General features: G+C 44.9%; 1 protein-coding gene across 1 annotated transcript; it reads left to right on the top strand.

Annotated features, from left to right (window-relative positions):
* The first annotated feature begins 4,667 nt into the window (after positions 1–4,667).
* Positions 4,668–27,681, top strand: Tent5c (terminal nucleotidyltransferase 5C). The gene is made up of 2 exons (XM_008832919.2): positions 4,668–4,803; positions 22,745–27,681. The coding sequence occupies exon 2, from the start codon at positions 22,772–22,774 to the stop codon at positions 23,945–23,947; it is 1,176 nt and encodes a 391-aa protein (XP_008831141.1). The 5' UTR covers positions 4,668–4,803; positions 22,745–22,771; the 3' UTR covers positions 23,948–27,681.
* The last annotated feature ends 244 nt before the right edge of the window (positions 27,682–27,925 follow it).

Here is a 27,925-nt window from a genome sequence, read left to right as displayed (position 1 = left end):
AACCCCAACTGGCCTGGAACTCACTGTGTAGATCAGGCTGGCCTTGAACTCAGAGATTTGCCTACCTTGGCCTCCTGAGTGCTGGGATTAAAAGTATGTGCCACCACACTCAGCTCACTGGGGTATTTTAAATGATTTTATTGAGACATGGAAGTTTCCAGAGTTATTACTATAAGGGACCTACTCTTTTGTCCCTGTTTTCCCAACCTTGGCTACTTTAGGTGTAAATCACTGAAGTACTCATAATGAAAAGGAAAAAAAAATGTCTTCAAAGCACTTTGATTGGGTATGCTGAAGCTCCAGCACAGGCTGGAGTCTGGCAAGGAAGTACCTCGAATCTTGGAAGGACAGCTTCAATATCTGATCCCATGTCCAGTGGGTAGGGCCTGGCAACTTCTTGAGCTTCCTACCAGCTTGAGAATGCCACAGTTTTATAAGATAGAAAGAACACGGTGTATTCAAAAAAGCTGAAACCAAATCCTTAAAAAAAGTCTAGAAATGGCCGACGTGCTGGTGCATGCCTTTAATCCCATCACTTGGGGGCAGAGGCAGAAGGATCTCTGTGAGTTTGAGGCCAGCCAGATCAGCTGGGGCTACAGGGAGACCCTGTCTCAAAAAGTCTAGAAATGTACCAGGAATAAAAAGAAGCCTAATGAAAAAAAAAAGTATATACATTATGTATGTATATACTATATATGTATATATATATGTGTATATATATATATACACATAATGAATTTCTTTTTTTGTTCTGGCCTCTTCTCACTTCTCCATCCTAGAATTACCTAATTTTGTTCAGGAAGTTGAAGTTGAACAAAATTTCACCTAGGCAAAGGCAGAACTCAAACATGCCAGATCAGATTTTTAAGTTAAGAATTCTACCATGCTGGAAATAGGATAATGGGATACTTGTGATGAGAGCCCACAGTGGGGCTAACTGGAAGAAAAGGAACCAGCTGGAGCGGGAGGGACATGGGGAAGATCAATAGGGGAGGGGAACAATGAGAACAAAATGTAAAAACAAACAAGTATGTGTGAAATGTCATGAGCAAAACCATTCTGTTGTATGCTAACCTAAGGCATCAATAATAACAGTAATAGCTATAGCTCTCTACGAAGCATCCAGGAGGCACTGAAAATGAAGCAGTCAAAGGCCAAAGTGATCATTTGCATGAATTTTATTGAGATTGGAGCTTTATAGAAGGATGGTAAAATTATTTGCCCAAGGCTTGACAGATAGTGAAAGTTAAAACAATCTAGTTCTTGGAAGAAAATAAAGATAATTATCTTTGTGGCTTTGGGACAGAGATTTCTTTTTTTTAAAAAATGTTAATTTTATTTATTATTTTTATTTTGTGTGTATGAGTGTATTGCCTGCATGTATGTGAGTGCACCTGTGTTGTGCAATGCTGCGGAGGTCAGAAGAGGGCTTCGGATTCCCCTGGAACTGGAGTTAAGGATGGTTTGTAGCCGCCATGTGGGTGCTGGGAATTGAACCCAGGTCCTCTGCAAGAGCAGTCAGTGCTCTTAACCACTGAGCCATCTCTTTAGTCCTGGGATAGAGATTTCTTAAACAGGGCATAAAACACTAGGCATTAAGATAAGATTAACAAATTGATTCATTTAAAATGAGTAACTTTTTTTTTTTTGTATTTTTGAGACAGGGTTTCCTTGTAGTTAGCCCCAGCTGTCCTGGAACTCACTAGGCAGACCAGGCTGGCCTTGAACTCCCAGAGATCTAACAGCCTCTCCCTCCTGAGTGCTGGGATTAAAGGTGTATGCCACCAAGCCTGACTCAAGAACTCATATTTAGACTGATAACTCCCTGTGGGCAAAAGATTTGAACAGACATTTCCCTCATAAGCACTAATAGATGATGCAGAGACCCGAAAGTTCAGTGCCTTGCCCTCTTCTAACTGCTACCGGCCTTGCATGACATGGGTGCACCTACCTACATGCAGGTATTACACTCACATACAGAAACAACTGGTCATACTCTGACACTGTCTATGAATTGCCCAGGCCTAAGTGACACATCTAAAATGCAACCTCTATACTTAAGGCTCATGGAACAGGGTTAAAGAAGAGGACACTAATGACCTCTCAGCTCTATTAACAGTGCTCCCTAATGCAGCAGAGGGCCAGGAACACAAAAGGTCACAAATGACCAAAAGCATAGAGATCAAGAGTCTGCTGAATGCTGGTCCTTGAAAAGGTCTCCTTTATTAAATTCACCTACCCAAGGCTCAGGGACCATCATGGAACAGGAGGCAGAAAGATTGTAAGAGCCAGGGAGGAGGTGCAGGACCATTTGGAAACAGACTCCAACAAGTTCCTGGGAACCTGCTCATATGATTCTATGGCAATGGAGTCAGCATACACAAGTCCTATGCAAACTCAGGCAGACAAAAACCTAGCATAGAACTGGGAAAATGAATCCAGTCGTATCAGACCCAATTGTATCTGAAGCAACAGATTGCTGCTAGGTGAAGAAGAGCTGATCTTCCTAAAACAAGGGACTCTAGATAGGCTGACTAGATGTCAGTGGATAGACTTGCACTGGGGAATGTCTGGGGACAATGACGACACAGTGGACCTTAACAGGGATGACAGAGTATATGAGCTCCTGTGGGGGAACTATGGAAGGGTGCCAGTGTGGACAGAGGTATAAAGATATTTAAGACTGTTTGAGATGTTCTGTATGAAATACATAAAAATTCAATAAATTTTTTTAAAAAGTTGCTCAGTGCATTGGTCATCAGAGAATGAATGTTTAATTATAATGAAACATGCATCTCTGTTTTTAATTACAAAGCAAAACACTCGGGCTGGCAAGATGGCTCAGAGGATAAAGGTGCATATTGCCAAGCCTGAAGACCTGAGCTGGATACGTGGGACCCATGTGATGGAAGAGGAGTACTTAATCTCATGTTGTCCTCTGACCTCCCCCTACCCGCTGTGCGATGTGTGTGCTTCCCCAGTAATAAACTGTGATTTAGAAAACACCTGATACCAAAATGGTAAATATGGAGCCACCAGAAATCTTAGAGCACTGGTTGGGAACATAGTTATATCACTTTTTCCCTTTAAAAAATTTTAACTATTTTTCTTTTGCTTTATAGTTGGATATTGTGTTGCTTTTAATTTTTCTTCATTTTTATACCTCAGATCACTGGCAATATACTTAAAAACTCAGTAGGTATACACCCTCTGAACCAGAAATTCCAATCCCAAGTACACATGTGACATGAATGCTGTTTACTGAAGGACAGAAAACTGTATCCAGAAGTATCATCACAAAAAGGCAAACGACTGAAGCAACTCAAATGTCTGCCAAACAGTAAAACAAGCACACAAATTGTTGAATAGTTATTTAATGAATACATGCAGTGACAAATGATCCACTATTACATCACAGGAATCAAAGGCAGGAAAGTGTACACCCTGTTTCTCCAACACTGGTGTAGGAGACTCTTCATAGTGGTCACTCTTGTGGGCTACTGAGTGTTTATAACGATGGCTTTCTGATTTACATGGCACTTAGCACACACTTTATATCAAGTAGTGCACGAAGATCTTTTCCTAGTATTGATCCCTACATCTAGCCCATTCTTAGTCCCATCTTACACGTGGGAAAGGGAGGTATATGGAGGACAGGTTAAGTTACTTGCAAAAGCAGGGTGGTAGCAGAGGCCTGTAATCCCAGCATAACGGAGATACAGGCAGGAGGATCAGTTCAAGGCTAGCCTTGGCTACTTAATGACTTACAGGCCTGCCTGGGCTTCAGGAGACAATGCCTAATAAGCAAAACCCAAGCTAAAACAAACAAAAGCAGTTCCTTCCAAAGCCTTCCAGATAGTGAAGTGGTGAAGGAGATTCCCACTCATTAGGCTGAATGCAGAGCCTGGGCCATCAACCACTTGCTGCAGAAGGAAAGGCGGTGTCCTGCCTGCCGTCCCGTGTGATACAACACGGGATAGCCCTGTGGCATTCTAAGGAGGGCTTGTGCTGTTGTGCTCCCGGGTTGATGATAGGTTCCTTGGACCCTCAGTCCCACTAACTGCACATGATGGGGGTCCCTGGCCCGCAGGCCTACTAACCGCACACAGGTGGTCCTGCCCAGAGAACCAGCTGCTTCGCTTTCCCCAGGACAACCTCCTCACCTCCTGCCAATTTGCCTGGCGAATCACAAGGAGTCCCAGCGCCTAGAAACCCTAAGACTTTTCCGACTTCGCAAACATGCCAGAGGCAGGCGTGGACTTTCGCTCCCCAACCCGTGGAGCCAGGGAGAAGCAGCTCGAAAAGCCCCCAAAACTTAGAAAGAAAACGCGCCTGCCAGGGAGCAGAACTTCAGAGAGAAGCCTGAGCCGTAAGGTGTCCGGCCGCCCGAAGTTACACTCCTGGCGCACAGCCCCTCTGTTGCGCCTGCGCAGCGCTACCTTCTTGGGAACCCCGCCCCTTCCCGCTGCCTGACGGTTTACTCGTCTCTCGGCAACCATTGAGCCGGGCAGCCAATCAGAGGCTGGCGTTTGCCCGGGGCCCCCGCCGTCAGCGCAGGGCGGAGGGATCCCTCGGGGCCCTGGACGCCGGGCCCCGCCCTGGCTCCCTCGGGAGGCCGGCGGCGGGGCGGGGGCAGGGGCGGGGAGGCGAGGGGGAGTGGTCAGGACGGATAAGATCGGAGGGGGCGGCGGCCCGACCGCTCACTAGCGGCGGCTGTCCGGGGGCTGTAGTCGCCGCGCAGCTCCAGCGGGGGGCTGCCCAGGCCAACGACCTGCCTCTGTCGCCTCCTCTTCCATCGCCCAGGTGAGTCCACGGCCCCCTCCTCTCCAGGTGTGAGGATGCCGCGGCAGGCGCCGGGGAGCCGCGTATTCCCGCTCCGGGGTCCTTCCGGTCCGACTTTGGTGGGATGCTCCGGGATGCAGGGGAGATGCCAACAGGTGCCAGGACTGGTCCAGCCCCCGCTACAGCCCCTCGTCCCTTGCTCATGCTAATCCAAGTGCCAGAAGAGAGGCTTGGAGACGGAGCTCCAACTTTTTAGAGACTCCGCTGGGGTTTGGTAAACTTGAGCGAGTGCCTGCTGGGCGAGCGCGGAGCACGGCAGGACGGCGGGTGGTGGGCGCCCTAAACTCCCTCCCGGGGGCCCTCGGCTCCCCGGACCGGGGTTTTGCTTGCGGGTTCTCGGGCTCGCCCCTGTGCGCGCACACGGTGGTTGGCGCCTAAGCGAATTCGAATCCGGCGGTTTCGACTGCGCAGAGGGAGACGCAGCGGTCCCGGGGCTAGCGTCTGGAAAGCCAGGGGAGGACCGCGTCCCAGGCTCGGTGCCCGGGACAGCGGCCCAGGTCCTTCTCCCTTCTGGAACTCACACTGGGCTGTGGACACTGCGTAGAGCCAAGTGATCTAAGCTGTGCGTCTCTAGGGAAACTTCTCGAGAATACGGTGTCTGTGAAACCTGGTTCCTCCTCCCCTTTGGGGAACGAAAGTTGCTTACCGTGTGGGCGAAAAGCCTTGCAGTCAGTAGACACAGTTATTGGTGCTGTTGGTGGCGTAGAGGCTCAGCTGCCTCGAGGTTGTCGCAGTCCAGGCCAAAGACTCCTTTCGCGAAGTTAGAAGAGGGTGGGAAGGACGTCGGAGTTGGACAGGGAACCTGGAGTCTGGAGTGCAAGTTGATAGTTCTTGCATACGCCTCACAGTCAGCCTGGGGGGGGGGGGGACTAAGGGTGGGGGGTTGGTAGCGGAGGTGTTGGTGGAGAAATGCTTGGTCAGTTTTCCTAGAACCTCCAAACTCGTGTGTGTGTGTGTGTGTGTGTGTGTGTGTGTGTGTGTGTGTATGTTCAGGGCCAATTCCTAGTCTTAAATCCCCCATAGTTAGGACCGTTGAATTTGCTACAGACTGCTTAGAAGGAAAGACTTATAAAAAGCTTTATAAAGAATAGCTATGGTTCTGGAGAGATGGCTCAGCAGTTAAGAACACTGGTGGTTCTTGCAGAAGATCTGGGTTCGAATCCCAGCACCCACATAGCAGCTAACAACTGTCTGTAACTCCAGTCCCAGGGCATCCGACAGCTTCTTCTGACCTCCATGGGCATTGCATGACCCAGGTGCACTTACCTACATGCAAGCAATACACACACATAAAATAAAAATAATAAATAAAAATTTTTTAAGTTAAAAAAATAGCTATGTATGTAACCATTTGAATTGTGATGAGCTGGTATTCTGAAAAAGTTGAGATGGTTAGATTTTCCTTTATTTGATTCCCAGCTGCCCCCAACTGCCTTGGGAAGGGAGTGGGGTGAGGGTGGCCATTGTTGGCTACACCAACTTACAGTGTCAATTACTTGACAAGGCAGTGAGTGAGCTAGAAAGCTCAGCAGGCAGCCAAGAGGGTGGTAGGAGAGCTTCCCATGCTCTAAGTCACCAGAGGTGATTGAAGTCCTGAGATGGGCCCCATCTTACCCTGCAAGGGTGTGGGATGGGGACTAAATAAGACTGACTTTTCTCTCCCTGTTGAAGGGAGGCATCTGAGCTGGACCAGTAGTGGTCTGGTTCTGTCCTTTGACATTCTTATTTGTGAAGCTGGAATGCTTTGTACCCCTGATGAGATAGCTGAAACCTTGTCCAATTAGTAGTATGGTACAAATGTCAATAAGGAGTTTTTAGAAGGAAGATTTTGATGAATTAATTGTATAATTGTTCCAGGATCTGCGTTAGCCTTTAATATCAACGTGGGGTGTGTGTGTGTGTGTGTGTGTGTGTGTGTGTGTGTGTGTGTGTGTAGGTTCCGGGATCTCTAGATTGTTACCAAAAGAAAGGTACCTAATTTTATGAGTAACTTTAGTACATGGACCTAAAACAAACAGCTACACTCTTTAGGCTGAGTTTTTTTTCCCACAATACCTACCTTGTATCTAGAGATTAAGTTTGTGAACTCTGAAGGGAAGGACTTGGCTCTTAGCCTGCTGGTCAGAAGGAGTGGGGGGTGCCAGGAGCTGGTCATACTTGGTGCCTGCAGCCCTATAGACATTCAGCCTCCCCAACCTCCACCCTGCTCTCCCAGGCAGGCATACACTTAGTCCCTAGTATCAAGGCCAGGGCAGACTATGTGCCTGGCATTGCCCATCAGAAAATCCTGGAACAGCTCAGCAGTACAGATAATTTAAAATGGGCCATTGTGCCCTATTGTACTATTAGGTAGACCCAGTTGCTTCAAAGTTGGAAAACTACATTTGAACTTTTTTTTCCTTCTTTGTTGCATTCCTGGATCAGCCACTGACTGGCCCCCTGAGTGCAAGTGTCATCATTTTGCATTATTAAGAGAAGTTACAAAAACACAAGATTTTTTTTTAAGAGTTAAGTTAAATTTGTGTTACTTTGGGGTTCTTGATCTTCTGCCTGTCTCTGGGCTGTGCCTGTTACTGTGTGTGTGTATCTGAGGAGTTTCTTGGGTAGACTGGTGAGAGAAAGTCTGCTGCTGTTTCTCACACTGAGGTAAACAGCAATATTGGAAAGGTGCTTTCCAGCATGTTGGTGTTTTGACTGTAGTTTATTAATTGGCATAAATTGTATTATGATAAAGCAGACTCCTGCACAGTGAAAGGAGTGTTCATGTTTTTAAACTACTAGAGCACACAACAGTAGAGCTGATCTCTGATGGTATTTCTGGGACCTAAGATTTCTCCAATGTTTTTTACCTTTTGACTGTGCACATTCATTATATTTAGAATTTAAATGGTTTAGAGGAAGCATCTTTACATAATCCAACTATGTAAGGAAACCTTATGAATTGCTTCAAATTAATATTTTGTACAGCTGGCCCTTGTAGCTTGTTCTAGAAATGTTTGCAGAACTTTTTTGGAATAATAGGGGGAAAAAAACAGTCTGAAGAAATAATTGCTGGTGTGAAGCAACTCTCTTTGTAAGGATGTTTTTCAGTTTCAGGGCATTTTAGAGTGCTGTTCACTAAACTAAGTCTTGTTTATTTCTTGGTTAACAGTGATTCGGTCAATAAGTGCTTCCTAGGTGGTGCTTGGTGCCAGGTGTTGAGGAGGTCAAGGGAGTGGTATAGGAAAGGCCTGTGAAGGTGTTCTGGGTGTGAGAGGAGCTGGGCTGGCTTTGTGATGCTCTTGAAGAATTTAGTTTGCCTCAGCCCCTAGCATGTGGACTCCAGGAAAGTGGGATTGTAGTCAGAAAAGTGGGATTGTAGTTACTTCAGAATTCCTATGCCTACCTAGCGAGCACATGGCCTTGCACGTAGGTACGCTTCTATTCCATGGAGGCACGTTCTGCCAGGGGTCACCTGCCTTTCCTTATAAAGAAGGAAGCCTCCTTGAAGTGGGTATTCTGATGGGTAAGGCCCTGGATGGAGCTTTGTGGGTCAAAAGTTCCCTATCTAAAATGCTGGTCTACTTTCCAGTGAAGCCTCAGGGGTAGAGGTTTGGAGCTGAGGAGTGACTGTAAATTGATCAACAGCTGAAACTCCTAAGCCAACCCTGCCCAGCCCGCCCTTGAGCACTTCCCCTCCTCACCCCATCCTCCAGGCCCCAGCTCGCTCACTCAGCCTTTCTTTCCCAGTGTTCTTTGAGCTGCTGGTTCTGCTGATGTTTTCTCTTTTGTGTCTCCCACTGACATCACTGACCTGGTTTAGGGGACCATAGACAGAAGCTTGATTTGAACAAAACACGCCTCCCTCCCAGCCTTTGAACAATCCTCAGTCCTGTGCACTTCCAGCATTAGAGTTCCCAGAGACTACCCATCGCTGTGGACTCCCTGCCTTCCTCTAAAACTTGTCTTTTCTGAAATTTTCCTTGATATCCCATGGGCAAGTCTTCCTCAACTGTCCTACCTTGCCCTACAAATACAAACTCAGATATTTGAAAAAAACAAAAACAAAAAAACTGAACTCAACCTCTTCCCCACTGAACTTTAATCCAGCTTTGGGACTTCTATACAGGTCTGATCTGCCATCGAAGGGTCCCCTTATCCCACAGCTCTCTATTTCAGTATCTTACAGGTATCTTGTACATTGTTTCTAAAATTTGAATCTTCAACTGATGGTTTTTTTTTTAACATCACCTGTTCTGTCTCTATACATGGCCTCTATCAAAACATCGAGTGAAGAAAATTATGTCTGAATCTTGAACAGCCCCTTCATCCCATTGGATTGCCCTTAGCTTCTCTTCTCTCCTCTCCCTTCTCCCTTGTAGGATGAGATCAGGCCTCTTCTACCTGGCCTGTGCTTGCCCCTGACCCCACCATGCAGGCGTGGTGATCCAGCCTGTGCTTGTCCCATAGGTGGGCATCCAGTCTCTGCAGCTGCCCAAGGCCTCAGTTCTGTTCTTCGTGTGTAATAACCACCTGGAGATGGTGTAGAAAGAGTGGGATCCAGAAGTGGAGATGCAAACATGAACTGAGGCCCTGGCGTGCGCGCAGATGTTTGTCCTGGGTGGCTTAGCTAGAACCAGCACTGCAGTTGCTCTGTCCCATCCCAGCTATTGTAGAAGGTATACTCACTTCTCCACCATGTAGGCCGCCTTTCTTTGTGGGGACACCAGTGTCCTGATTCTGCCAGATCTTTTACTTCTTCAGGCTTTCATTTTGTCACTGGAATCTGTATAATAGACAGAGCCATTAATGTCTCACAGAAACTGAACAGCAAAATCCAGATAAAATTCACTTAAACAATAGATCTATTTAACTCACTAAGCCAAGCATTTTCATGTCATCAGTGTAAAAATGTACAAAGGAGATATTTTTCATCCTTTCCTTATACTGAGTCCTTGAAATCCTCAATGTATTTTGCATGTAGTCCACACTTGTGTTTGAATCCACTACATTTCAAGTGCTCCAGAGCTACAGGGACTCATGGCTACTGTATAGGTAGTGCAGGTCTAGACTACTTACAAAAATGTTATCTTGATTCTACCTGTGTGGGAAGCACTGGGAGCTCCCCAAAGCAGGAATCTCTATTTCTTGCCTTCTGATCCATCACAAGTAGGAACTGCATATCTGAACAAATGAGGCAATTCCGTCCTTGTACTGACTGTCGCAGGGCTCCTCACGTAGCATGTGTACTCCAGTAAGCACACCAGTAGCCAGAGTGAAACATGCTAAGTTTAAATACATGGGGGTGGGTAGGATTAAAGTGAAGGAGCAAAACCACAGCAGACGACTTCTGTTATACCAGCTTCATAAAAGGCAACCACAGCACCTTGTGTTTAATGTTCCTACTAGTGGGAGCCACACAAGCCTCCCTCCACATACAGCTTCCCAGTATGACTGTCCATGTCCTGTGAGGCCAACCTGACACCAAAACACAGGATGTTTGATTCTCTATTCCTTGCTCTTGTTTCCTTACAGGTTTTATTAACTTTTTCTTTATCAAGAATAGCCATGAAAAGTGCAAATAAAATCTCCTGAGACTGGCAGGGTGCCAGGACTCAATTTATCAATAATTGAAATTTACCAACAACTTGCAAGGGGAAATAGCTTTGGAGCGAAAGATGTTTGTGAGATCCCTGGTGACGACACAGCCATGCTGGTGAGCTGCATTCATGACTTGCTTCCGCAGTGGTAGGAACACCAAACATAAGGTGCTTTGGCTGCCCTGATGAAGTTGGTGTAGAAGTTAAATCCTGTGCTGTGTAACCCCAGCTGTCCTGGAACTCACTATGTAGACCAGGCTGGCCTTGAACTCAACAGAGATCCGCCTGCCTCTGCCTCCCAAGTGCTGGAATTAAAGGCATGCATCACCACTCCCGGCTCTAGCCCAAATATTTTTAAACTTAGTATGTTTCACTCTGGCTACTATATGCTTACTGGAGGTCAGCCACCTGCTATATCAGTGTACCTAACCTGGATGGACTGCATGCATAGTGCATCAGCACTGATCTCCAGGCCAGCCTTGCACTTAGATATTTGTGAATGGGTGTGTATACATGTCTCCTTCTGATAAGTGCTTCGTGAGAGCTAAGAGTTGCTGGTCCCTTTCCTGATAAGACTGGGGGATTCTGTTAGTGACTAGACAGGACGTTGAGTTGTTTCTGACTATAGATTTTTGTTTGGACAGCTGATGATTTTTCAGAGTTCTAAGTTGGAGAGTTGGATGGTGAGTGAACTAGCCTGTGGAAGCAACCTTTGATAAAACCTGAGGGTTATGACTTGGTCATCGTTACAGTAAACAGTTTCCTCTCTAGAAACCTCTAGTTTTTCTCAGCCTAGCCTATAAAGTACAAAGGCTGGGTGTGAGCTCACACCAGTGTTGTTTCTGATTTAGAAATATGTGGTGTAACAACAAGGATTATTTCCAATTTAGTTGGTGTAGTCAACACTTTATGTTGACACCTTGGGAAAAACCTCAAGGTCTTTCTGCTGTAGCTTCCAACCGAAGATGTCTGTATTCTGACCTTCCTAATACTAACATTTGCAGTGACTTGAGGGTGTTTGAGCATTTGCAGTTCCCAGTTCTCCTAGTTGGAATATCTGCACCAGTGTTTTGATTCTGTTTTGTTTTTTCTCAGCCCCAACATGAATCCTTCCAACGTTATCTCTCCACCCACACTTGGCTTAGGCCTCCTATTTTTGAAAGGTTGGAAATAGCTTTCTGTCTTGAGTCATCTTCAGGTGGGTGGTGTCTGAACATGGTCTAGTCTTTGAAAAGTACTCAGACTGGGTATTGGCATCAATGTCAAGTAAGAATCTGTGAAGGTTCCCCAGGCTCTGGACGCCTGGTACACAGCAAAGCAGTCCCCATTCTGTGTCTCTGGACTCTGCCGTGGGAATCTGACCAAAGTTTTTGACTCTAGTAAACATCAGTGTGAAATGGGTGAGAAGCTACTGATAATGCTGAGAAAATAGACTGAGGCCTCCAGCTGAATGAGATCAAGCTGGAAGTGAGATGAAACCATCTGTGAGGCCTGGTGTCTTACTGACTTAGAAGTATTTTCTCTGGGCATGGCTTTGTGGTCAGGGGTGGTTTTTTGAGTTGAGGTAGAATGGATTGTGAGCATTTGGGTGGGATAATCACAAATATGACTCTATTATTCACTTAAACTGCAGTGACAAAATCTGACCAAAGTGACTTAAGGAAGAGTTTATTTTAGCTCATGGGAATGTAGTCATCATGACAGGGAAGGTGCCATAGCAGGAACATGAGGGGCTGGTCACGTCGTCAGTCCGGTCAGGAAGCAGAAAGGGATGAATGCTGATGCTCAGCTCACTTTCTCCTTTTTAGTTAGTCCCAGACCCTAATGGCGAGAAGATACTGCCCACATTCAGGGTGAGTCTTCCCACCTCAGTTAAACTTCCCTGGAAAAGCCTTCGCAGACATGTTCAGAGATTTGTTTCCTAGGTGATTCTGAATCTCGTCAAGTTGCCAATGGAAGGTAACCATCATGACGACTTCTTGGGAAAAAGCTAATATACAGTATATTTTGTGGTCCTTTTAAAAGCCAAAGCATTATTTTATCTGATCCAGTTGCTTTGGGCTTTCTTATCTTAGCTCATGTTCTGTATACACAAAAACCATGAGCACCTCTGTTGGCTGTTATTTCTTAATGTGTTTGGGAGCTGTGGAGGAGTCTCCAGAATGAGCTTCTCCCTGTTGGGGGCCCAGGCCCTAGTGAGGGGCTGGAAGATAGCGGGCAAAGGGCTTCTCCAGTACTCCCCAGTTCCTAACCAACTCCTGATCTTTAAGACCCCAGAAATTCACGGAGGGAGGGAGGAATTCTTTTCAGAAGGTAAAATCCACTTCAGCCTTGGTTTTGTACCTTTCTGCACTTACCGCTGCTAGCTATGGATGCCCATGTTCATTCGAAATGCTTCGTTCCAGCTGAGGATGTAGCTCAGTGTCTGAACATTCACCTAGCACATACCACACAAGGCCCTGAATTCAGTCTTTAGTGCACACACACATAGACCGGCACAGACACATAGACACACACACACACACACACACACACACACACACACACACACGGTTCCGGTTCTTTTATCTCAGGTGAAAGAATTTTAAGGGTCAAACCCTATGGCTGTGTGGAAAGTGACGTGTCTTGTCTCAGGTTGGGCACTTGTGGTCTGTCCTAGGTTGTTTCTGTTTCCAGTTATGTCCCAAATCTCCTTCCCAGGCTAGCCCTTGGGGATCTGGTAACTAGAAATTCACCCCCCCTTTGCTCTGCTACTCATGGTGGTTACCACTTCCTTTGATCTGGCACGGCTGCTCACTCCTCTGTAGGTGGAGTCCTGTTCTGATGCTTTCTCAGCGGACCAACACTCTTGATCTCTCAGCCATTAAACTGTATCCTAATGGTTTTCCTTTAATGGATAAGCAATACCCACTTCTAAACAGTCTCCTGTTCTGCCATTGCTTTCTCCTCTCTACTTTTCAGACAGATTGATTGGCCAGCTCCTTCTGTTTCCAGGTCATCTCATCTTTCCCAAACATCACCCCTCCTGTGTCATTCAGCAGCCGCTTAAGTAGGGATCTTAGGCTTTCATCCCCTATTGATGGGATCATTTAAAACAAACGCTAGCATTAACTATTAGCATGTTTATTTGTAACTACTTTCAATTCTGGTAGCTCCAGTTAGGCTGGATACACCCCCAAATTCATCACAACTGTGGGGGAGCAGTTTCTGTTCTGACAGGTGCTAGATACTCCAGTTCTAAATATGTCTGCCTGCCTTTAGCACCTGTCAGCTAGTCTTACCTCACTGAGGTGGCCAAACTTCTCTCGCAGGATTTACATTTTTTTTTTTTTTGAGACCAGGTTTCCCTATAGCCCCAGGTGGCCTGGAACTCACTATGTAGACCAGGCTGGACTTGAATTCACAGAAATCCTGCCTGCCTCTGCCTCCCAAGTGCTGGGACTAAAGGCGTGCACCACCAAGCCCAGCCAGCTTCCAGTGTCTAGATTTAAAAATCCTCATACTTTCCTTTCAGTTCCTTTTACTTAGTTCCACCTCCTTCCAGCAGCTTCCTGAGCAACTAGCTCTTCATTTTTTATTTATTTATTTTAATTAAAAGAAGCATTTCATTACAACAGCATTAACCTATTCAATAACATTTTTCTGAGCTAGGGTACATCTCTTTCAAAATTGGCTGTACATTTCTAGGTTTACAGATGAATTATTACGCTTTAAGTTTTTTAAAAAAATTTATGTGTATGAGTGTTTTGCCTGCATGTGTGTCTGTGTTACCCGTGTTGTGCAGTGCCTGTGGAGGTCAGAAGAAGGCTTCAAATCCCCCAGAACTGGAGTTACAGATGATTGTTAGCTGCCATGTGGGTGCTGGGAATTGAACCTGGGTCCTCTGCAAGCGCAGTCAGTGCTCTCAACCGCTGAGCCTACTGGGTTATATACCACGGTCCACCTGCAAGGAATGAGGCCTCTTAAACCCCATTACTGCCACATACCAGTAGTGTGTCCTTGGGCAGTGTTAATTTGCATATCTTCTCCATATACCAGTTTACTCCTCTTTTCAGAGGAGGAAAATGGCATTTACATTAAAAGGATTTAAAAACTTTATTTTATTTGTGTGTACATACATGCATGTGGCAGTCAGATGACAACTTGTGGGAGCCTGTTCTCTCCTACCACGTGGGACTTGAGGATGGAACTCAAGTTGTTAGGCTTGGCAGCAAGTACCTTTACCTGCTGAGCCATCTTGCCTGTCCCATGGAGCTTTTGTAGGAACCAAATGGGCTGATGTTGATAAAGCTCTGACATCGTTTCATTGCCTGCTTGGGACGCTGCCAAAATTTTCTAGCTGGACATCAGGACACATTTGTGTCCTCTGGAGGGCTCTGCCTTTGCCTGTACTTGCGTAGAGTTTCTGCAGAACTGGTAAAAGTTACCCTGTGGAAAAAGGATGTGGGAAGGACTAGAGGATGTTTATGTTTTGAAACAACTAGTGTGCAGCCCCTTTGAGAAGTGGGACTTCCCACACACTGTGGCCTGTAAATGATCTCCTCTGGGTCTCTCTGAAGGCCATCTCTAAGCCAGCTTGGTGTCCTTTGGTCCTAAAGCTTACACAGTCAGTAAAAGGTAACTCACTCAAACAGGAAGCACTGGGAGGGTGAAGAACCACGGTCAGGGTCAGCAGATGGCAGCTTGCTTTTTTCCTTGGTTAGGATCAATGCATTTTTGTTTTAGAACTGCCTGAGTAGCAGTAGGAAATGGTTATTCAGTGTACCTGTGGGCTTGTAACCTCTGTTCACCTGCCTGACCTCCTGCCCACCAGGGCCCTCTTGGACCTGAGGAGGGAATCCACAGTTCCAAAAATCAATCAGGAACCTAGCTACAGAGATGAGGACCTATACTCTTTGATTCATGAACCATATTACTTAATTTGGGGAAAAGGGAAAGTTTAGCTTGTGACGAGTAAATGGAAATTGATTGAAGTGGCTCTGAGTATTGTTTCCTTTGCTTTTGCACGTCCGTACCTACTTTATAAATGAGGAAGAAGTAGGCCTGGAGCTGTGCTTCTCCTTCACCTGGCTTACTGAGGTGAGAGGCAGTGTGGGGTATGATGAAGTGCATTCTCATTCACTTTTACTTCTGCTGAAATTGTTTAGGTTTTTGTATACAGTGAAATAGTCTCTCCTTTTGCCTGAGGTGTCCTCTTGTGCATGGGGGAGAAATTTGAGTGAAGATGTGTGGGAAGACATCCCACCCCACTCCCTGCCCATGGATCTCCTGTTGGCCAAAGGCCCTGGGTGGAGGTGTCTTTGTTCCATGCACACACTCCCCTGCGGCACACCAGCTCTGTGTCCAGGCTCCCTTTGTTGCTCCTGGGTGCCTCTGAGCCTCAGCTGAAAGATTTTAGTAGGAAGATGCACATTTTTTAGATAACAACCAGAACTGGTGAAAGGGAATTTTGTTACCAAGAGAATGCTGATAGGTGTTGGTGTTCTTTTTTTTTGTTTTTAACTTACTTTAGGGCCAGAAGAGGCTGTGTGGCTCAGTTGCCTCTGCATTGAGAGCTTCAAGTCTAGCCTCGATTTTCTTTTAAATATTTTATTTCTATTTTATGTATATTTGTGTATTACCTGCATGTATATGAGTGCACCTGTGTCATACAATGCCACAGAGGTCAGAAGAGGGTTTCAGATTCCCCTGCAACTGGAGTTAAGGATGGTTCGCAGCTGCCATGTGGGTGCTGGGAATTGAACCTGGGTCCTCTGCAAGAGCAGTCAGTGCTCTTAACCGCTGAGCCATCTCTCCAGCCCCCTAGCCTCTGTTTTCTTGATACCTTCTAGACATTCACTTCTACAACTTTCATGTTAAGCATCTCCTTAACTTTATGGAGACATGTCTTTACATACACAAGAACCCTTTGAGCACTTTACCAGGGACTAAAAAGGGCCTGATGTTGATTGAACCTCAGACCTTTATGCAAATGCCCTCAATATCCTCAGTACCCCTATCTCCAACTCATACCTGCCCTCCTGAGCCCACTCATGCCTCCATAACTGTGGCAATAACTTTTACAATATGGATGTACTCTAGACAAATGGCTTTTACCCAACCTTGCAACTTAATGTAAACAAGCTCTCTGAGCCATGTGCTCCTCTTGTGGCCTGGGAACATGACCTTGATCTCTCATGATCCTTCCTTGCCCTCCACCCAAGATAGTCTACGAATGAGTGTGTGTGTGTTTACATATCAGAGTGCTGCAAACAGTGCTTTTCTCATTGGAAATGAGATAATTATCCCGTTTGTGTTGCAAGTAATAGGTTGGATTAAATTAATAAAGTCTGTGATTATGTATGTGGTATTCTAAATCAGTGGGGCTCAGGAAGGGCAAAACTCTTCTCTAATAAGAGAGTTCTGTTCTTACTTCCCTGTTTCATGCTGGATGTACTGTTTCAATAAAACAAGAAGCAAGCCCTTGTCTTTCTGGAGCACAAATCTGAAGGAATAGGTTCTCAATAGTTTGGGTCTAATTTTGACTTTAAAATGAATGCTGACAGGCAGTTTTTCATTAAGAATAGGCCCTAATGTGGTGTCACTAAACACCATACATAGCCTGTCCACTCTTTCTGGACTTAGCTCTCTATCCACACATGTCAATGCTTTGCTGCAGGAATAGAAACAGGTTATTTTTCCCCATTGAGACTCAAAATGTAGCTGCCTTGTGCAGCCATGTCCTGGGCAGTGGGGAGCAATACAGTTAAGCATGACAACCGTCTTGACCAGGTAACTCAGTCTAACATTCAGGCATTATCGCTCCTTCTCCATCTGCCGCCGGCTCTGCAAACCTGTTACCCACCTGGTTGCTGCAGCCAGGGATTCCTAAGATAATTGTTCACCAGGAATCAAGCTGTTAAAAAGATTAAATATGGTGAACTGAGTAAGGAGTTGGCTGTCCTAGCTTGTAAGAAGTGTCTGGATTTTCACATCAATGACAAGTTCTGTTCTTACCTTTGCCAACTTCCCCTGTGCAGAACCACAAAAAATCTGCTTCTCAGCACTGCTTTGAATTACTGAACGTCACATTAATTTGTTTCCTAGTCACTATTGTGTTAATTCTGCTAACTAGAATTTGCCTTTAACTGGGGCCTTTCATGAACTGGGCATGTGTGTTTCATGTGACTTTTTGTTTTGTTTTGGTTTTTTTTTTTTTGAGACAAGGTCTCCTTGTAGCCCCAGCTGGCCTGGAACTCACTATGTAAGCCAGGCTGGCCTTGAATTCACAGAGATCTACCTGCTTCTGCCCCCCAAGTCCTGGGATTAAGGTGACTCTTTTATATGGAGATTATGTAAGTGTTGATTTATTTTTAATTAAAACTAAAACTGTTGAATTAAGTTCTGGTGTATCTAAGCACTGAGGCCTGTAAATTGCATTTATTTTTATAATACCAGTGTTTAAGTAACTTGGAAATATATTTTTGATATTTGAAATCATTTGGATGAGTGAGGGAAAGTGAATTTATAAAAGTTACAGATAATTGTATTAATTTATACTCTTCTAATGAGCCAAGAACTTAATAGGTGCATTGCCTACATTTGTAAATGCATTTGGATCAGCTCAATTTAATTACTAACTAAATTATGGTAATTTGGGAGAATTCAAAATTACACTGTGGGTGTGGCATTGGTCCAATGTCTCATGGTATGCTTTTTTTGTGGATTCCTTTTTCCCAAAAAACGTTTATTCCACTGTTCCTATTTATATCTGAAGAAGTTGGTATGGGAGATGCCAACACAAGAATCTTGGATTCCAGAAAGTGTATTCATTAAATGTTTTTGCAGTTGTAGCCAACAATCAATGAAGGGCATCGCAAGGGCAACCATAGGAGCTTTGAAGTGAGAAAAGCTACTTTGTGAAAATGTTGAAAACTTGGTTTGATACCAAGCATTGAATAGGTAGGTCCGTTTGAGATGGGCTTACTGGTTGTTTTGCATTTTTCTTGTAACATAAGTAATGGATGTCTTTTTATTTTTAAATGTTTTAGGTAGAAACTTGACTAAAAAGCATTCTAGAGGAGAACCTTCTCGAGAGGAGAATCATTCTTCTTTTCCAGCCTCCCCTGTTGAGGTCAACATTTAGACTTGGGGGGAAAGTTTCCAAGTACTTTTAATTTATTTGGTACATGGATATGGGACGGAGGCAGAGAAGAGTTTACATACAAGTAGCAGATGACTACAATTACTATGCAGGAAAGATCTTAGAATGCGGTTCACGAGATTTTTATTTTTTATTTCATTATTTTTATTTATGTGTATGAGTATATTGCCTACATGTATGTGAGTGCACCCATGTCGTGCAATGTCGTGGAGGTCAGAAGAGAGCTTAGGATTCCCCTGGAACTGGAGTTAAAGATGGTTCATAGCTGCCATGTGGGTGCTGGGAATCGAACCTGGGTCCTCTGCAAGAGCAGTCAGTGCTCTTAACCACTGAGCCATCTCACCAGCCCCAAGATTTTTTAAATTTGTCATTAACTTATACATATATTACTTCCAAGTCTAAAAGGTACAGTTTTCTTTTCTGTCATCCCCCAAACTGATAAAGATGGCATTTGGTTTGTACTGAGCTACTTGTGTCTTGTTTGAGCGTGAAGTTTTGCATGCACAAGTTTATGCTTGCTTTTCTACTCCTGAACCGTGAACATACTACATTCCTACAGATAGGGCAAACACCATTCTTTTGAACAAGTTTGTATACAGCTGTATACATGTGTGAGATCATTTAACCCTCTTCTGGTGATGAGTTCTTCCAGCTTTATGCTGGAGAATATGCCAGTGAAGATCTCTGTGCATACTTGCAAGTATACTAAAATTCAAAGTGAATTGAGTAGAAGTGGAATTGCTACATGAAAGAATACTCCTCTTCAAAGTTCAGAGTCTCACATTGTTCCTCAAAGGGCCCATGGGCAGAGCACCAGAGGTGTCTGCTGTCCTGTACATCAGACACACTGATCTTTGCCAACATAATGGATGAAAATCAGTCACTGAAGTTTTAGTTTGCACATCCCCTGTGTAAGGTTGAATAGACTTTGTTCCTGAGTCATTCCTCAAGTTCTTTGCCCCTGCTCCATTGGGTTCTGTTATTTAGGATTTCTTTTTTATTCAGGAAATGAATTCTTTGCCTAATGTTACAAATATTTTCCTGGACCTTTGCCACTTCCAACCACTCGCTGCTTTCCTCCCCTCTGCTCCAGCAATAGCTCACCTTGTCTTTCTGTTTGATGTGTCTCCTGCCCATGATGAACTCTTTTGCGGCCTTCCTGTCTGCCCCATTTGATGGACAGCCTTCCTTCTGTCTTTATATTTGCTTCCTTCCACCACAGCCACACACCACCTTGGGTTGGTGTCCTATATTGTTATTTTGTGTGTATTAGTATAATGCCTCGTGTATAAGTGCACCCATGTTGTGCGGTGCCTGCAAAAGTCAGAAGAGGGCGTTGGATCCCCTGGAACTGGAGTAACCTACGGTTGTTAGCCATCATGTGGGTTCTGGGAATCGAACTTAGGTCTTCTGTAATAGCAGCCTGTGCTCTTAACTGCTGAGCCATCTCTCCAGCCCCTAGAAATGCCTTTTGAGTGTGTTGTGCCATGTAGACATTTTTATTTTCCTGTAGTCAAATCTGTCAATGTTTGTGACTTTGGTTTTGTGTAAATTAGAGGAGATTGCCTACTCTGTGAACAAGTAAATTCTGGGTTTTCCCCCAGGAACTCTTGGAAGAATCATGGCTTCCAGATTCTGTGTGGTCCCAGACGGTCCTTTTGCTGTGTTGAGAACACATACTATAGCAGTAGTCTCGGCTCTAACCCTACATAACCTTTTTAGAAAAGGAGTTACTTTAAAAAAAATTTTTATTTATTATTTCTATTTTATGTGTATGTGTGTGTTGCCTGCATGTAGGTAAGTGCACCCGTGTTGTGCAGTGCCCACGGAGGTCAGAGAGGCTGTTGGATCCCCTGGAACTGGAGTTATGGACAGTTGTTAGCTGCCATGTGGGTGCTGGGATATGAACCCAGGTCTTCTGCAAGAACAACCAGTGTTCTTAACCGCTGAGCCATCTCTCCAGCCCCAGGAGTTACTTTTTTTAAAGGCACGAGTCAGATCAGAAGCCTTCCCTACAGTCATTCTCTTCTGGAACACTATTTGGGTTCTTTCTGGAGAATTTCTTAAAATTGTTACTTGCATTTCATTTGCTGAGCCTGGGAGGTGTAACAGGTGGCAGACAGCATAAAACAAGTCAGCCAGTGTGCCTATCAGAAATCCACATCACCAAACTGCGAATCGTCTGTGTCTCAAAACAAGACTCAGACCGTACCTTCCTGAACACCTTTCAGTCTGTTCGGGCACAAGTACACTGGTCATAAAAGGGGCCACAAAGAACCACTGAGTATACAGTGAGCATAGAGAAAAGAGGACCCAACTGACTCAAATCTGGCTTGAAGGCAAATGCCAGCCATAATAGACATTAGGTGTGTATCACAGAGTGTGCTTGCTGTCCATAACTAAGGCATGCCATGGTAGAGTGATCTAAACAGCTGAGGACTTTTAAAGATTTTCTTTTATCTTTCCTCTGACAAGTGCTCTTCTGTGGCAAGCAGGCTCTGGGGTTGAGCACTCCTCTGCCTCCTTTGATCTCAGGGTCAGGCTTGCCATTTCCAGCTGAGCAAATGCACAGTCCTGAACTTGCATGTTGGACTCTGGCTTGAGAGGCTCCTGTTGCCTCCTGGACCTTTGCCACTTGCAACCACTCGCTGCTTTCCTCCCCTCCGCTCCAGCAATAGCTCACCTTGTCTTTCTGTTTGATGTGTCTCCTGCCCATGATGAACTCTTTTGCGGCCTTCCTGTCTGCCCCATTTGAGGGACAGCCTTCCTTCTGTCTTTATATTTGCTTCCTTCCACCACAGCCACACACCACCTTGGGTTGGTGTCCTATATCGTTACCCACCTTTGTGATGGGAAGCAGTTGAGTTCCTCTCCATGTGCCTAGCAGTACCCTGGCACTGAGGGACAGCCACAGAAACCCCCTGGCACTGAGGCAGACCAGAAATCCATGATGGAATCCCAGGGAGAATGCTCTGGTGTACATTAGAAGAGCAGTGGCTTCCAAACAATGAAACTGTGTCTGGATGAGCTTTGTCTACTTGAAGGGAGTTAGAGAGCAGAGGGTGGAAAAAGCATTCGTGGCAAAATTGGAGGACAGCACTGGGACTTTGTTTCAGCTTTTACATCTATCTAGATAACATTCAATCCACATGAGTCCACAGGCGCTTTTGGGTTCTAATGTATCAGTGTTTGGTTTTTATGTATTAGGATTTCTAGTCATCCATTGTGTTTCATTTTTGAAAGTGCAATATGATTAAACCTTACTAGGCTGAAGGTGTAGCTCGGTGGTAGGGTACTTGTGTAGCATGCGCAAGGTCATGGGTTCAGTCCCCAGCAACACACACACACGCACACACACACACAATTATTTTGGAACCTTTCTGGTTCTAGCATCTGAAGTGGTTTGTTTCTACTACTCTGTTTTACCTTTGGCGGCCTTAGGAGCTTCATTCTGTTTCGCAGAATGCCCTTGATGGTTCACATGCCTTGAAAGTGTTTGCTCAGAGCATCCTTGCTAAAGGAGAGTTCCACTACAAAGCTGACCTCTGGTTGACCAGAATTGTTATCCTACAGTAACTCCATCTGTCCCAGACGGAATAGTGTTTGTTGTAGAACGAACTGCTCCCATACACGAAAAGGACATTAGAGTTTGCTTTATTCTGATGTGAAGGATTGGACTTTGGCTTCTTGGTGAGGTTGTGGTCCAGAGTTGAGACTTAGTCTGTTTGTGCAGTACAGTGTGTGTGTGTGTGTGTTTTGTGTTTTGTGTGTTTTGTAGCACTTCCCATATAGGGAATATTATTTTAAGAATAATATTGTAGTTAGGTAACATGGTTCAGTAAGCTTGTCTGATTTTCTTCACACAAGACAGTCTGTTTCGCCCCTCCCCCACATGAAATAATTGAAACAGTAGCAGCAAAACCAAAGCCCCACACTAATCAGTTATAACGTTATCTGCACTCTGTCAAATGAAATTTGTGGGTTTGTCCTTGCTCTCTGTGGGTACTGCTCTTCCTGTATTTAACTTGGTTCAAGTTTGCCGCCACATGGAACAGCAGGCGCTGTTGACTGCTATTTTACAGGAGGTTGTTCAGAGATAAGTGATGTGTTTGAGCTTCCCCAGTTGCTCTGCCATGCCAGCATGAAGCCTAACTCTTGTCTCTCACCCCTCCCTTTGCAGCTCCCCCCAGCCAGATCATTCCCCAAGATGGCAGAGGAGAGCAGCAGTCCCAGGGACTGTGAGTCCTTCAGTGTGCTCAACTGGGATCAGGTTAGCCGGCTGCATGAGGTCCTGACAGAGGTCGTTCCTGTCCATGGACGAGGCAACTTTCCAACCTTGGAGATAACCCTGAAGGACATTGTCCAGACCGTCCGCAGCCGGCTGGAGGAGGCAGGCATCAGCGTGCAGGATGTCCGGCTGAATGGCTCTGCGGCCGGCCACGTTCTAGTCAAAGACAACGGCTTGGGTTGCAAAGACCTGGACCTGATCTTTCACGTGGCTCTTCCCACAGAGGCAGAATTTCAGCTGGTCAGAGATGTGGTTCTATGTTCCCTTCTGAACTTCCTACCAGAGGGTGTGAACAAGCTCAAAATCAGCCCTGTCACTCTGAAGGAGGCATATGTGCAGAAGCTTGTAAAGGTTTGCACGGACACAGACCGCTGGAGCCTGATCTCCCTCTCCAACAAGAACGGGAGGAACGTGGAGCTGAAGTTCGTCGACTCCATCCGGCGTCAGTTTGAGTTCAGCGTGGACTCTTTCCAGATCATCCTGGATTCTTTGCTTTTTTTCTATGACTGCTCCAGTAACCCCATCTCTGAGCACTTCCACCCCACAGTGATCGGGGAGAGCGTGTATGGGGACTTTGAGGAAGCCTTTGATCATCTGCAGAACAGACTGATCGCCACCAAGAACCCCGAGGAAATCCGAGGCGGTGGTCTTCTCAAGTACAGCAACCTGCTTGTGCGGGACTTCAGGCCTGCGGACCAGGAGGAGATCAAGACTCTGGAGCGGTACATGTGCTCGAGGTTTTTCATCGACTTCCCAGACATCCTGGAACAGCAAAGGAAGCTGGAGACCTACCTTCAAAACCACTTTGCTGAAGAAGAGAGGAGCAAGTACGATTACCTCATGATCCTACGCAGGGTAGTGAACGAGAGCACCGTGTGCCTCATGGGGCACGAGCGCAGGCAGACCCTGAACCTCATCTCTCTCCTGGCCTTGCGCGTGCTGGCAGAACAAAACATCATCCCCAGCGCCACCAACGTCACCTGTTACTACCAGCCAGCTCCTTATGTCAGCGATGGCAACTTCAACAACTACTACATCGCCCACCCTCCAGTTACCTACAGCCAGCCTTACCCTACCTGGCTGCCCTGTAACTAACCTTAAGACCTGAGGTTTCCACAGTGGGAACCCATTAGGGTGGGGGGCTCTCAGGTAGGAGAGCCTCTTCTTAGATGTAGGTGTTTGGCTTTTAAAGGGGAACTCAGCTCTGATTCTGCTTTTTTTTCTCTTTTTCCTTTTTGTGAACCCATTGGAATGGACTCTCATGAGCCAACCCTAAAAGGACCCATAATTACAGTGCCACTCTGGAAGATGAATAGGAAGTGTGACCTCGCTACATCTTTCCAAGATAGTCACTAACATGTCACTTTCCAGATGTTAGCACATGGGACTTGAGCTCTGCACAGTCTTTGACATTGGGAGAGTTGGGCAGCGTATGAAAAGTGTTAAGCTTTTTTCTCACCTGAGCCTAAAGTAGACTGTGCTGGCCCTCACTTGGACTTCTCAGCAGTTATGTGAAAGCTGTGCTAATAGTCTCTTACTGTCCCCCAAATTGGTAACCATGAGGGTGCTCTTGTAACTGAAGATTGTTCATGGGACTGAGCTATGTATGTCTAGTCCCTGTCAGCAGAGCTGAGAATTTCATTCATCAATAAACCAAAGCCAATAGCTGTAAACTTGAGATCTGGTTGGAAGTGGTTTATGGTTTAGATGCCGGGCTATATCAAGGAATCATGAGAGATTGTGGAGAAAAAAAAATGACCTTTTCTTGAAATGTAACTTGAAAACAGCAAAATAAAATGTGGAACATAATGTTAAAGTAGAATTGTGCTGGTGGTGGGGTGGTGATTGTAAATAGGAAACATGAATGTTCTTTTCTTCTTCTTTAAGGAATTCTTAGTGAATGACATGTTTTCTCTCATTGGTTCTCTCACAACTGACTCTCGTGTTGTTCTTCCTGAGAGTAAGGACTGTGTTGTGTCTGGAGTTACCATAACTGACATGAGAGGCTTCCCATGTTTTAATTGGAAGCCCATTTTGGTCAACGTTCCAAGTATGACAAGCTGTTTTGCTGAAGTTCTTTGGCCATTTTTCTTTTCCTTTTTTTTTTCTTTCAAAAATAGCAATTTCTTTCTCTAGGTATTTTTTTTACAGCAGATGAATTCAGGAATTTCAGGAGAAAAGAGTGATCTGCTTTAGAATCTCACTTCTTGACTCTGAGCTGCATGGAAGTAGGGTTTAGTGTTAAGTCTGGCCTTGTATGTGTTCAAGCTACCTGTGCACTTTGAAATCACTCTGGTGTGTTTGGGAAAGAATCCAGTAAGTGAAGAATAGACTTCATTCTGGTAGATTTGACCATTGTGTTTAATGTCCTGAACTTCAGAAGGAAAACAGTGTTAACAGCCTAAAGCAAGTAGCCAGTGGGAGAAGTCTGGGTTACTGCTGCTTTTCCTAGTAGATTTAGATAAGAGAAACTTTTGAAACTTTCTGAGGAATCTTTTAGAAAGCATTACATTAGGATATCAAGGGGAAAGACATTCAGTATTGCCAGCTAGCTTTCTTAAGTGATTTGATCAAATCTATGTTCCTAATTTATATTTTCCCCTGTGACCATAAAAAAGAATCCAAAGCCCTGGGTGATTGCTTTCTCTTCCCTTGAAGCATTCTAGTTATCTTAATGCAGAAATGCTTAGAGTAAAATGAGTGGTTGGTCTTTCTCTAAAGATGTGTTTTCAGATTTCTTCTGGAATGTGCTATATTGGTCCTCTTTTAAGATGTGATTGAAACATGTCTTGGGTGACATCCATGTCATGTTAGGTGACTAGAAGCCACTTAATATAGCTAGCTTCCACTTCCCTGTAAATTGTAGTTATATTTGAGTTCACTGGCTTTGAGTCAAGGCCAGTTCTTTGAGGGAACCTGGGCTGTTTCAGTGATAAAAGAAAGGTCATGAAAAGTGAGCCGAACTTTAAAAACTATCAAGTCATCCATGGCCTTAAAATGCTGCCATTATGGTCAAATGAGAACATGTTTGCACAAAATTGATTGGTTCAGCCCCAGCTGTTGAAGTATGACATTAGAACTTGCTCACAGAATCTGAAATCAGGTATGCTTCTCCTGAGTCTTGGGAATCAGTGAGGTACCCGAAAAACTGAGGTACCTGAAAAACTTCTAATTTGTCCTTGGAGTTCTTCCGGTTTTGCAGTCTGGCCATAAGTCCTCCTTTGAGGATAGGGAGAGGCGTGAGGTTGTAAACTACCATTGCCTTCCTGGTAGTTTAGTTTCTTCACCTGATCTTTTTAGTCTGCCCAGCTATTTTTGTGATTTGAGAAGTGTTATGTGTTCTAGAACCATCATGTAAAAAGTTGCATTGACCAAAGCTATACTATTTTTAAGACCTAACCCCTGGGTTAACAGTGTCTACCTGCTTTGTGAGCCTTTTGCCAGCCTTGGAAGAGGCCAGGTAACCTTGTGTTTCAGATGCCTGGAAATTTCTCTCTGAAACTTGATTTTTGTGCTCCTCACATAAACACCAGATGCCCCAGTGGTTCCTTTTTTCTTTTCTTTTCTTTTTTTTTTTGTGTGTGTCTGTGTGTGTGTGAACTTGGCAGTGGCAGAGGCCACTAAAGTTCGAATGTGAGCTCTTGCTTCAGAACTCTGAACTGCTTCCTAATGCCTGTTTTCCCAGTCTGCTTCTCACAGTCAAGTACAGTAGCAGGTGGGTGAAATCAGCACCTTTTCCCCTTGAGTAGACCAACAGTTGCACACTTGATTCTGTGCCTGAGCGTCCTTCTCACCCTTCAACCCTACCTTGGCAGGAAGTTGCCTCCTTCACATGATCATTTCAGTGCTGAAGCATAACTCTGCATCACTGTCACCTCTAAATCAAATCCATGATAACTGCCTGCGGGCTGTGTCATGGCCCACTCCTGGGGATCTGGCAGATGGGTCGAGTTGGGTAGGGAAGATGATGCTTGGTTCCTGATGTGTTTTTGGCACACCAGTGTTTTTGACAGCCCCCCCCCCATTCGACTTACACTGGGAATTTGTGTCAAAGTGAGTTAGCTGTGTGTGGACCTGTGTTTTGTGTGATGTGTTAATAATCACATTGCTGAAGCTGAGAATCTGCTTATCCTCTGGCTGACCTCTGGCACTAGCCCCTTTCTTCATGGTGGGTTAGGATTTTAGCTAGTAACTGCTTTAGCTTTGGGAAATGGTGCCACTCATAGATGACTTTCAGAGCAAGTCTCTTTTAGTGTACTTTCTGGTACTGGTGCCCTGTTTTAGGATGGTGCTAGTCTTAGCTAGTCTTAGCTTTCTTCTAGAGGCTGGATTAAATTATAGCTATCCAATCATGAGAAGTCCTGACACTGCCTGGACTTTACTTCCTGGGTATCCACCTGGGGCCCCATGCTAGGGGAAACTCTGGATGGTTCTGTAAATTGAAAGAACTTCCTGTTTTCAGGGTTGGATTTATATCCTTAGCCTGAGACAAGAATCTCACATCTCATTTTGGTATATATTCTGAGTCCACCAATTAAACTCAGAAGGTAAAGAAGAGAGGTGTTTAAGAAGACCATGGCAACTTCTCAGGATTATTTGTGGAGATCTCTTAAGGAAAGAAAATGACTCCTTTTTTTCTTTTGTGAATTTAAGTGCCTACATCTTCTTGTTTACCTATCACTTAAAAAATAGTTTAAGTGTAAGCTTCAAGAATTCTGGAGTTTTGCCTGGGCTATTGAGATTTGGTGCAAATTCTCATGTGTGTTTGCATAGGAAGGAAGGTGACATGACCATCCACTAAAGAGGAAGTAGCTAATTAACATGATTTGTGGGTTTAAAAAAATTCTGGCTACCTGGTCTTTTTGTGTTTGTGTGTTGAAAACTAAATTTTCCAAAAGCAGATATTTATTTCCACATTAATATGGATGAAAAGTAAAATACCAATTGGACTTAATTGGAAGCTCTTATTTCTGTATCTGCACAGCCTTGAAGTATCTCTCAGCAGTGCCTAGAGGTTTGGATTTCCTTTTTGGTACTGGTCACTCACCTTCTTCCTTGATGCAGATGAGATTT

Source organism: Nannospalax galili, unplaced genomic scaffold (assembly GCF_000622305.1).
Source record: "Nannospalax galili isolate Female #2095 unplaced genomic scaffold, S.galili_v1.0 scaffold1951, whole genome shotgun sequence".
Classification (NCBI taxonomy): domain Eukaryota; kingdom Metazoa; phylum Chordata; class Mammalia; order Rodentia; family Spalacidae; genus Nannospalax; species Nannospalax galili.
The sequence above is the reverse complement of the archived record's forward strand: the minus strand, read 5'-3'. Positions and strand labels throughout refer to the sequence as shown.

Bases quoted from the DNA above. Each gene is read 5' to 3' on its own strand.
- Tent5c (XM_008832919.2), top strand. From the start codon at position 22,772: ATGGCAGAGGAGAGCAGCAGTCCCAGGGACTGTGAGTCCTTCAGTGTG.